This window comes from Ascidiella aspersa, chromosome 8 (assembly GCF_963924565.1).
Source record: "Ascidiella aspersa chromosome 8, kaAscAspe10.2, whole genome shotgun sequence".
Lineage (NCBI taxonomy): Eukaryota > Metazoa > Chordata > Ascidiacea > Phlebobranchia > Ascidiidae > Ascidiella > Ascidiella aspersa.
In genome coordinates this window covers 7627296-7639207 of record NC_139454.1, presented here as the reverse complement: position 1 = coordinate 7639207, position 11912 = coordinate 7627296, and the positions used below count along the sequence as shown (strand labels likewise).

General features: G+C 41.5%; 1 protein-coding gene across 1 annotated transcript; it reads left to right on the top strand.

Moving 5' to 3' along the window:
• The first annotated feature begins 5116 nt into the window (after positions 1 to 5116).
• LOC146135610 (uncharacterized) lies at positions 5117 to 11048 on the top strand. Its single transcript, XM_083396085.1, has 2 exons — positions 5117 to 6340; positions 9567 to 11048. Exons 1-2 carry the CDS (start codon positions 5117 to 5119, stop codon positions 9906 to 9908), a joined length of 1566 nt encoding a protein of 521 aa, XP_083252211.1. The 3' UTR covers positions 9909 to 11048.
• The last annotated feature ends 864 nt before the right edge of the window (positions 11049 to 11912 follow it).

Genomic DNA, 11912 nt, shown 5'->3' with positions numbered 1-11912 from the left:
TGCTGGGATAACAACTTGAAATGAAGTTCATTTGCGAGTGTAATTCCACTTAAAAGAAGCTTAAAAAAAGGAAAGTTACTTTTGATTGCAAACTTTAATTTGGTTGTTGCGTAATTCACCAAAAAAAGTAATAAAATTTTTGGCATTTTGACACACGCACAAACAAAATATAGCTTGATTACAGCAAAAACAATCCACATTCCTTAAAATACCTAAAAAAAACGCAGGTTACTAACATCACTGGGATATTGCCACAAACGCGCAAAACAAGATAGTATCGAAAAAAAATGGGGGTGACAGGATGTTCTAAGCACGTAGAGTAGTCGGGGAAGGCGCCACTGTAGGTGTCAGGTACGCCACTACTGTTATAACGAGAGAAGAAGGGCACTTGGTTTGTGACGTAACAGTGTGGTGCGCCTCAAATTGCGCCCTGGCCCGGAAAGAGACGGTCAAAAAGCGGCCTTTAATCGCTTTGCCCAGTCAGTTTGTTGAGAACTTTGAGGGACGCGAGCGGCTTTCTTGTGAGCGTTAGGCGCACGAACACATTTTGACTTTGATAGAAGTTTAGAATCTCACGTAGTTGTTGGTTCAGTTTGGGGGCGTTTAGTAGCTAAGGCGTCCAAAGCACAGCAGTTAAACCAACAACTCTATAAAACGGAAGATAGTGATTTTTTTAAACTGACGTCTTTTCGGTTATTGACTGATGGTTATTCTCGGGACATCTTTTATGTCAATACTAAGACATTTAGAGCGCGAATATTTTAATCGTATAGATAGTTTAAGTATCGATTTTAAGGTAAGGCTTTTAAATTGGTAACGTATACAGCGCAAAAAGGCAATACGAATGTAAGCAAACCGTTTTACGATTACACAACGGTAAAGGTTTCCCAACCAGCCATTTCGATTTATGAAGAGGAAATAGGTCCGAAAAATTCGTTTATGTCAATATCAAGATGGCAGATACATTAATTTAAGTTATTTAAAGTATCGTTTTTTGAAGACAAGGCCTAAAATAAGCAGCAAAACGCAATGCGAATTCGAGCAAACCTCGCTACACGATTACACCGTTGTAAAGGTTTTTTAACGAGGGTATCGCGCTTTACGGCGTTCACGCAGTCGTGGGAAAGCGTTAGCTTTGGCGCACATCGCAGAACCGGAAAATTATTATACAACGCCATAAAAAAAATGCTTGTTTAAAACTGACCGGCGGTGCGGCGAGTCAGGGGTTAACCCGCTCTGGGCATTTTAGTTTGGCACTTTTTACAATGGGCGACGTGCAACCCTGTTGCAAAACTTGCAACGTGTGTGTTGTGTTTGAGAGCAGGCAGTGGGAAGGCGTTAAGCAAGTGATTCCCAAACTGTGTGCCTCCGAGCGATTGCCAAGTGTGCCGCGAAACTTTTTGTAATTTTCAAAAATTAAAGATTTGTATTACCACTAGACATTGACGCAAGCAGTTTAGACTTAAATACGCACTATCTATTACAAATTATTAATACTGAGACATTTACATATTGTTTGTAGTGTGTTAAGGGCGATTGTAAAATTACTCTATTGTTGTTCTGTTAAAAATGTGCCGCGAAATATTTAAGATTTTTTTAGTGTGCCGCAAGCTCAAAAAGTTTGAGAACCACTGCTTCAGGCAGAGGTATCTCTTCTTTCGCTAATGTTTTGGATGTTGCTACTTGCCCAATTCGCTCAGGTTACGCACTTTTAAATTTTCGGGTGCACGTTATGATTTTCCAATGCACCCCGTATTGCATACATGCGATAAATAAGGGTGTACGAGTGTTTTTTTGTTTGTTTTTTTGCAGTTTAGATTTTTACTTTTGAAAAGGAGTACTTTTAAAAGGTTTGAAAAACTCGCGGGTGCGCTGGCCATACTTTTCACAGTGGCACATTTGTAATCGCACATTATGTTCGAAAAAACGTTCAAGATCGAAAAACGAAGTTTGATCTGAGCCTAATGCGATAAACCTGGTCCGTAAGGTTAATTTTGCCGGCTTGCGTGCTCAAATAAAGATACAATACAGGTAAAACGTTGTTGGATGAAATCAAAAACTAAGTTTAGATAAAAATTGTAAACTGGACGACAATATTTTTTTTTTTTTTTTTTTAAGTTCTTTACAGTATTTGTTAATTATGTAAGGATTTTGGTGCATTTTGTAAACGATTTTGACTTTGACAAATTTGAACTACTGTATAGATGTTGACAAAACTTTATTTTTTTGGCAAAGTCAACAAATAATTACGCCAACACCAATCGCTGATCGGTTCGTATGATTTGAAGTTTTATTCTAAGAAACGCAATAAATCGGTTGGTGGACTGTAAACTCAAGAAAGAATGCCGCACTGTATTAAGCATACAAAGGTATAGCTGGGGTCGAGGTACTTTGATTGCTTGCTGTAATCTAAGAGCGTCTAACTCTATTCTGGTGCAACTCTTGGTCTCAACTCACCTTAACTTTTAATAAACTAAATAAGGTTAAACAAAGCGTTGAATTATCTTGTTTTTTGCGTTGAATTAGCTGTTTTTTTGCCAGATCGCTCAACCAGATTAGCATTAGGCAGCGTCACTTAACATTCCGAATTTTTTTAAGCCCCTGAGTTCTGTTAAGCTGTCGTGTATACGAATTAAAAAATAAGAAAACATTCTCAATAGACGCTGCAATCGCCTAAATAAACCCGCCGAACAAAGTATTCATTAATAAACTCTTACAGGTTCTTATGAATAACTTGGGCGATATACAAAGTTCCAGCTATCTGTTGCAAACATGCCACGCGTGCGTATATACGGTTTTACTTAATAAATCCGCAAAGGTTTCGCGGAAGAAGTGACATAAGGCCCGCAGGTCGCTTGGTCCGCGTTCACTTGAAACGGATACAGCTTGGCCTTGCAAAAAAACAAATAATAACGTAGTTTCGCAGTTCGAATTCCTATTAACTGCGTAAAACTAGCGTCGTTCCGGCCAGACTTGCACAGCGAACATTATTTTAGTTTTTTTTAAATCAGATTATAACGAGAATTTCTGAATTCGCGAAAACAATACATTAAACTAAAATATGAATTTGAATTACCTTTGAGTAACGCACAAGTAATTTTGACGATATCGCACTTTTTGTCAAAAAGAATGTGAATGGTTGTATAATCATTTACCTGTGTGTCTATAACCTTGTTACAACTGATAGACGAAAAAACGCCGTTGGACAAAGTAGAATTATTTTAAAAAACGAAATTAGAAGAAAATAAATCTAGAGCACATAGCCAATCCAAAAATAAAATTGGAATTGCATTTAACAGCAATATTTCTCGAATGCATTGATTTAAACCAATATAATTAACTATTTCAAAAGTGCGCCCGACGAAAAGAGTTCGATTTTGCCCACTACGCAACGCACCAGGGATCTTATTGAAAATTTGTTAGAGTGTAGTCTAACATGTACACACACACACACACATATGTATAGACATACAAACGCATACACGCGCACATACAAACGCACACACAAAAACAAACATACACACACACACACACACATATATACATATATATATATATATACATAGACAACATACAAACGCATACACACACACAGTACAGACATACAAACAAACACACACACACACACGCGCACACACATACAAGCGCATTTACATCATAAACACACACTGTATATACACGGAGGGGGCGCGTGCGCGGCTAGAAACCAACAGAAAAGAGAGCGTTTGCTTTGCGGGGGCGCCGAGAAAAGGGCAACGAGAAAAGGCTGACGAAAGACGCCCGGATGAGCTCGGGACAAAAGCGGAAGAGCAAGACGCGGTCCGCCCGCGGGCGAGCTACACAAGCGGGCGCTTTTCGACCGGCCAGGATAAAGCGCCATTCGTACGCTCGGTGCAAGTCACCGGGACCGGCTTTGAGTTTCTAAACGAAATGCAGGCATATTCGGTATCTTAGCCTCGAACACGATCGGCAAGTTTCCTAATGTGCGCGTTTGCATTTCGCATTGCACACTGAAAGGTTGACAGAAAGAATACAGTGATTCACAGAAAGTATACAGTTTTGAATACTTTATCTCTCAATATACGGGGCCGTGGGTGCGAGCTGGATTTTTTCTTTCGTTGCAGTGCAGTGCAATTAACCCTTAGGAATCGGGTGATTATAGACTTTATTCATTCGAGTTAAGATTTTTTCATTCAAAGTTGTAGCCTTTGGCGTAATATAAAGTGATCCGCTTTGAATTAGTTGTTTGAGATCTCTGTGAAACTTCACAGTTCGTTCCTTATCTGAATTGACTAGAGCTGTGGGTTTAGCTGAAGGCCAAAGTAGCTGTAAGGCCGGTTGCAGATTTCTGGAGAAAGACTGCTGAGTTATTCGCGGGACAAAAGCAATAGTTGTAAGATTTAGTGAATAAAAAAAACTTTAAAAAAAGAAGTCGCAACGGTAAAAAATGAACAAAAAAACATTTTTTTGGCGCACAGGCGTTATAAGCGAAGCTAAACCATAAAAGCATCCAAATTAGTTTTAATTTAAAATCATTTCGGTGGAGATGATTTTAGGTGGTCGATTTACGCACAGCGGCCTTGCTGCAACGTTGACAGGTGTTTTTGCACGACGCCGTAAAACCGCCGTAAGTGTGGCGGCGCTGCAGGACCGTCGCTGCATTTATTGGGCGTGGTTAGGCCGGCGCATACCAACGACGTGAGCTCAGCTCGGCTCAGCCGGGAATCTGCGCTAAGTCTCGTGAGAGTGCTAGGCGAATCGCTCTCAGTTTCGACAAACGGTTTCTGCTAGCAATTATCGTCGCATTAACTAGCCAAGGTTTGGCATTGCAAGATTAGGCTTTTCAGAGCGTGTTTTGAGGTAATTTTGAAAATAAGTTGATAAAAATATTTGTTGTTTTTTCGTCATTTTGGAAACATTTCTATTCGCTTTGGAGCATAATGGCTGAAGTAGCTATCATTTTGAACGTTTCGAATAACCCTTTATTGATTTTCAACATCTTTTCCTGTTTTTCAGGTTTCGTCCGTTTCAAGTTGCTATTTGTTAGGAATAAAAATTGACGCTTTTTCTTTTTCAACGTCATGTCATGTTAAACCAAGGCAAACCGCACTCGACTATGATCGACGAGAAAAAAGCGCAGCCGACAGTCAACGAGAGAGTTGTGCCGGCGGAGACGGAAGAGCCAAGATTCGAAGCAGCCGTGAAGACGCCGCGCTGCGAACAAAGGCAAGGCAGAGCCAAGAGGTCGCGAAACCACGGGAAAAAGCAGCTAATGATGTCGCGTTCAAGGCAGCGTACAGCAGTCCACGCACCTCACTATCATTGTCAGCGCGCTGGAAGTTGCAATAATCGGAGCAGTTGCCCAAACTGCTTGATGCATACGCCACCACCGCCGCCGCCAATGGGCTGGATTCAGCCCCGAATGATGCCGATGCCGCACCCAGGCTTTTGCCAAGTGCCTGTGCCGGCCCCTGCATTGCCGGTGCCTTACCAGTCGCCCTACGGAAGAGTTCTGGCGACGGTTTACGACGGCACCACATTTTATCTTTACGAGCGCCCGCAAGAGCAGCCGAAAGCCGCCGAGACCGCACAAGAGCAAGTCAAGCCGCCGCAAAAAGGGGAGCACATCTTTTCGCCAGAAATCCTCCGCACCGATTCCTTCTCCACCCAGTCTCCCAACTCCTCGCTGTCTCCGTCTCCGGACTGCCGCGGCTCCCTGTCTCTCAGTTCCTCGCTCTTCTACAAGTCGGCGTCCTCTTCCCGGAGCTCGTCTCCGTTCCTCTCCTTCACCGATTCCTCTTCGGCGACCAGGGACTCCGGACTCGTGTCGACGGCCTCCACAGACGAGGACGTTGCCTCCGTGCAGGAGGAAAGCGCCCAGGAGAAGGAGTACGAGCAAACCCTGAGGAAGATCATGGAGGCAGTCGAGGGGGTCTTCTCCGATCATAACCTGGCTAAAGATCACTACCTCCTGCGCCAAATCAAGCGCTCCTCTTCCGGATTTGTCAGCATCAAGCTGCTGGCCAGCATCAAGGCCATCAAGAAGCTGACGCGGGATTACAAGACCGTGGCACTTGGCGTGCGTCGATCCGCCAAACTCGAGATCCACCAGAACGGGAGCAAAGTTCGGAGGAAGAGCGCTCTTCCGGAGCAGCTTAGAAGCTGCAAGGAGAACATGACTCTCCTGGTGACGAATCTGGCGGAGGATGCGGACCTCGAGGATGCGGCTCGACTCTTCAAGCCCTACGGAGCGGTGGCGCAGCTACGCGTGATCCGACCAGGTTCCAAGCTTCCCCAGTACCTTCAAGGTTACGCCAAGGTCGCCCCTCAGCTGGGAAAGGTACGTCACTTCCTGTTTTTCGCGATATTTAAGATCGGCGTTTTTTCGCAGCTTGTGATATCTTCACTGGCCCGTTCGTGCCGTTTGGTGAAAAATAAAAAAAGGAAGGGTTTCGTTTAGGAGGGATCGAGTTCCAGCTATTCGCCGCCCCCTAAAATCACGCAAATCACAAAGTTCCCGCAAAACATCGTTTTTAAAGCAAATGGAACACAAAAAGTTTTCAATTTAAAAATCCACCAAGGTTGGCCTATAAAAGCCAGTTACACACCCTGTGTCAAACGTGAATAATTAAATTGCAAAAATCGCCGATCATGGTCAAATCCAAATATCCAACAAAGTAAGTTTAAGGGTGAGCTCATACAACTCCATATTTTAAGGATAAAACAAACTTAATACCGACATTTCAAGTGGTTTCCGGTGAAATTGTTTCGCTTTTTGTGTGTAGTGACTCAATCAGCTGCAATTAAGGTGCTGGTGCCCAACTTGGGCTTTGCGCAAAGCATTGTGTGTTTCTCAATATGGCCAAAAGCTGGACAAAAAACGAAACTTTTTGCCCAAAACCAGCGCGATCTAAATCAGCTGCCAAAAAAACGACTGGTCTACGCTGGGTCCTGGTGGTACCTGCTTGCCAAATTCGCCTTGAGCGAAGTAATCGATGCCAGGCGTCCACTGTTACAGTGGGTTGTTGCTCGAATTTCGCCGTGTCCGCTTTTTCACGTGACAAAACAAATATTTCGCGCACGGCTTTTGCGTTTGCTTCGTTTGCAACGTATTAACGTTTGCTTCGTTTGCAACGTATTAACGTTTGCTTCGTTTGCAACGTATTAACGTTTGCTTCGTTTCGTGTTCCGCTAAAGAAATTTTTGAATTGGGTTTCACCAATAGAAGGGTTTTCCCTTAGGTTGAGAGCATATAGTGAGTGCATCGGCGTTTTATTTAGATTATGTCTGCAGCACATATTCTTCGTTGCTTGACAAATTGCCTGTTTAGTCCGCTATAACCGTTGAGGCGGTATTGTATAAAATATAAATATCACGAATTTTAAGTAACTGCGTCGAAAGTGATTCTCATTAATGTGAATCTCTTGCAAACGCATTGATTGAAAACGAGGCAATATTGCGTTCTGTCATCTTTCGTTTTTTGGTATTATATTTGCAATGGGAATTTATCACACAATATTATTCTTCGCAACTTCGAGCTTACAATTGGCTTCAGGCAAGCATATATATAAGTTCAAGGACAATGTTTTTAAGAGTGGAAAATTTAAATTTAACAAATAGTTAAACATGACTAGTTTTTATGTGTTTTGTCCCATGTTAAATAAATAAACAAAGAAGCCGAAACGTTATACTCAAAATATTATAGGAGTCTAGTTCTATATCGAGTAAAAGAGATACTTATTTTTACTTTAAAATACTTTTATTGCTGCTAGGTACAGTATTAATCAATAGAGTTTTTTGTGTAAAACAACTTATAACTTAAATTTTTTTTTAAATAAGCAGAACTTAGGAACACTATATACGGATATGTTCATAAGTTTAATGGTGAAAATAACGGCCCAAATAGACGTTAAAAAAGCAGAACTTGTAGTAGTTTTTTGCGAGTGATGCACAGCGAACCATGCATTATACGCACAAAATACATTTTCCGGTCAACGGCACAGTTACGTAAACATCCGTTTCTACAAGGGGTACAAAAATAGGTCGGGCCCGCGCGCGAACGGCATTCTGTCAGGCCCGGGGGGTGTTTGCTACGCGCACTGTCCTCCAGGCCGCAAACAACGCGCGTTCGCGGGGCGAAACAGAATCGTCGAAAGCCGTCAATATTTTTATTACGCCAAGGGCAAGTGGTCGGGTCTTATCGCTCGCGAAATCTCGCCTCTCTAAGTCGCCTTGCGTGCCAGCCAAAACGCTAACTATTGTCTCTAACCGGTTATTTTCCGATATAGACTAATCCAAAGCGTTGTCGAGCTTCAATTTGTTTCGCGTCGATTGCAATCGGGGTGCGCCGGAAAAAACGGTCTTTTTGAAGTTGCTTTTATTATAACACCATGCGCGATTGGAAGGCTTAAAAGCCGCGTTATTACTCTTGCAGATTTCGAAATGGCGTCGATTTGTACAATTTGCGCCTGCGATTGTCAAAGTTTAAGGGGGCAAGGCTTATCTTATATGACTAGAAGTGCTTCACTAATAGTCCAGTAACAAATAACAGGCTGTCAACCAAAGACAAATTTTAAACGTGAATTCAAACGGAGATAAACCAAACTATACTTACAGCCATGTATCTTTCTTTATGACAGCACCATCCCCTTTTAGCTCTTCTTAAAAAAAAATTGTTGACGACTAGAGCGGATTTAAAACGCCAGTAAACGGAAATCAGCTTTTCAGTTTAGATTGGCATAATACGGAGTCGATGGCTAATCCGCTTGTGCAAAAAATGCTGATTGGCCTCATTACCATGTTTGTAACGGCGCGCCTCTGCAATCCAAACACGACGTGGTAATTCTTTGCCAGTTGGGATTACCGCAAGAGAAAATAAATAAAATAAAGTTGCTCCGAAAAAAAACTTGCATTTACATTTTAACGCTATCGATCTTAAGTTTTTATCCATTTTCAATTTCACGCTGTCATTATGGTCTGCTGTATCTGTCTGTATTTTTGCTGTAACAAAAACGGTGCGAATTTTCTGGTTATCAATCAAATTAAAAACTTGTCATGGCGCCTTAAAGATAAGATTGACTGTACAATTGTACAATGTACTCTCATTTACTATGAGCAACCACTTTACAAATAACACGAAAATTTAATTACCTTTCAAACCTTTCACACATGTTGCCTCTTATAATATTCTTGATCCCAGACGTATAGCTTCAATAAAACATCTTGATTTTCAGTAGTATATGGCTTGCTCTCAAGTAATCCCACTCCAAAATTCACAAAACAGTCAAAAAATCAGAGATTTCACCTTAATTTGTTTTGCTGGCATCTCTAAATCAGCACCTAGCAGTTTTGTTCTGCAACTGCCAAGTCAATTTATACGTCACAAACGTTTCGTTCCAGCACGAATTATTTTTTCTGGTGGTGACTCATGGCTTATGCATGAAAACCGCGACTGAAAAAGGGAAAATCGCTGTAAATAAGTTATGATTTTGTACGATTTTTGCAAATTGCTGGTTTAGTGCTCGTTTAAAATGCTCAAGACTTAAGTTTTCTTTGTTTTTTTACAGGTTACCTGCGCGTTGGTCGAATTTGAAGCACCTGGTTGCACGCTGAATGCGTTCAACGACTTGACAACAAAGGACAACGGAATGCACTTCGCCATTTTGGGGAAAAGAATGCGGAAAAGGCTCATCAAAAACGAAAAGCTAGCGGTGAAAGTGGAAAACGAAGTTACCCCTGAGATATGCCTTGGACATACGCTGGCTACGAGGCACAACTCAAACGATTCTAATAGATCGGATTGTGATAGTGGGATCTACGAAGCAGTTTGTGCTGATATCCTGATCAGCGGCGATAAGGCGAAATCGAATGAGAAGGCGCAAATCGTTGCGCAATCTAAGCCGGCTTAAAAACAGACTTAAAAAAGCCACAGAACTTTCTCCAGAACACGGTGCTGTTTCATGAACTGCGCCAAGTGCGCAACAGGAGAAACGCAGGCGTCACTTATCTATCTAACTTTACTTCTGACCTGCGCCGCTATTCTTTTTTTGCTCTTTAACCAAACTAACAGGCGGCGAGGGATCGCGCCCAGAAACATTCAGCATATCAAACATTCGGCGGCTTGCCTTTGAACTGCGTGATTTTTTTTATACATTGATCCGCTATGATGATATCGTATACTTATCGCAAATCGCGCTTACACAGCACATTTGCTAAAAACAACGAGTCCGTTAAAGACTGTAATGGCGCAAAATATTGCTGTGACAGTAAACAAATAGTTATTCGACGTAAACATACGTTTCCAATGCTTACTTGGTTATTTTCGTTCTCATTTCCACTCTGTTTTTGCCAGGATTAATCTGCGGTAGACTTTTGTGAAAAAAAGATATAATGGTTTTAGTGCGGCAATCATTCTTACTCTGTATACATTTTCATTTATTAGTAATTCGTTGTCGCCAGTTTTGCATGCGATTGGTAAAGCGAAAACCATTAGGCTATGTGCGTTTCGGCTTGTGGTAGGACAGGTTTGACCAGTTGATCGGCATTAACGTACTTGTTTCCACTGCAAGCGACGGAATGACTGCGCCTTCTTGCATTATATTGCAACCTAATACTACTCAGGTTTTTTAGATTTTTTAAGATTCGCTAAAAATGTCGCTGGCCGTGTTCTCTCAAATCGACGCTCATTGTCGGTCGCAGCAGATTATTTATTTGGCAATGTTCTTGCGATTTAAAAAATAGAAAAAAAAGACTAAAATTACCCTCGAAGTTTTATCATGAATTTTGCGAAATGTGTGCAAATCGGACGCGGCTTTGTATATAGTCTACTTAACTTGCATTTACTTGTTTCTTTGGTTGCACCAAACAGAGTTTCTATGCAGCTGTGGTCTCCTATATACCTCACCAAGCACCTCTCATGCATTACCAGATTTGGAAGCGATTTTACATACTGACTCTGCCTTGCGGCATTTATCACCTGTTATTCATGTTGTCCCAACGTCGGTGTCACCAATATAGATTTTAGCCTATTCACCAGTAACATTCTGCCGTGCCAGCAAAACATACGTTTCTTTACTTCTAATTGCTTTTGTCGTCTTAACTCACCGCTTTCTGCTGTCGCAAACGCCATAAACGTACCACGTGAAATGTACATAATTGCACCACGCAAACACTTTCACGGTCTTTACTGCGCCACTACGTTCGTTAAAAAGCAATAAACAATTGACAACAATAAAGAACTGTGCGTCTGGCATTTCTAGAAGGACAAGCATGTTGATAGCTTTAGGTTTGGTTTGTCAACCTAAACCTACTTACAACTGAGGTTTCCCACCGGGGTGAGGTTTGTAATGTTAAAGGGCACCAGGAGATAATTTTTTTTATAATTTGAAGTTTATAATTTTAATTTTGCACCAGTGATATGTGATGTTTCAAATTCATTACTTTGCAGTTAAGTTTAGCCCAGGGGTGTCCAACTGAAACATGCCGGCGTGCCAATTTTCATCCTATTACTTCTTCCCGTGCCAAAGTTTAGTAATATAATTCTTTCTAATAATAAAAACGTGGTAGTGCGAAATTACTACATCTAAATGTCCGTCGATGAGCTGACTTTTGCTTTTTGTTCCTTCACACCAAACTTTATAGTTATGTGAATGCTAGCCTCCACTACAATATAATGTTATAGTGTTAGAAGTAATTGCTAGTTGTCGTGATTGCAGCGATTGTTTTATATTGTGAATAAACAATGGCAATTTACTGTATAAAAAATTAGGTATTTTTTACAATTCGCTGAATAGCAAATTAAGTAATTTAGGGGGGCTTGCGTGCCATTTTTTATTTGGTCGCGTGCCATATTTAGCACGCGTGCCGTTTGTTGGACACCCCTGGTTTAGCCGCTTTCCCTAAAAAATCATCAA

Bases quoted from the DNA above. Each gene is read 5' to 3' on its own strand.
- LOC146135610 (XM_083396085.1), top strand. From the start codon at position 5,117: ATGATCGACGAGAAAAAAGCGCAGCCGACAGTCAACGAGAGAGTTGTG. The intron at 6,341-9,566 runs GTACGTCACTTC...GTTTTTTTACAG, and splicing joins TCGCCCCTCAGCTGGGAAAG to GTTACCTGCGCGTTGGTCGA.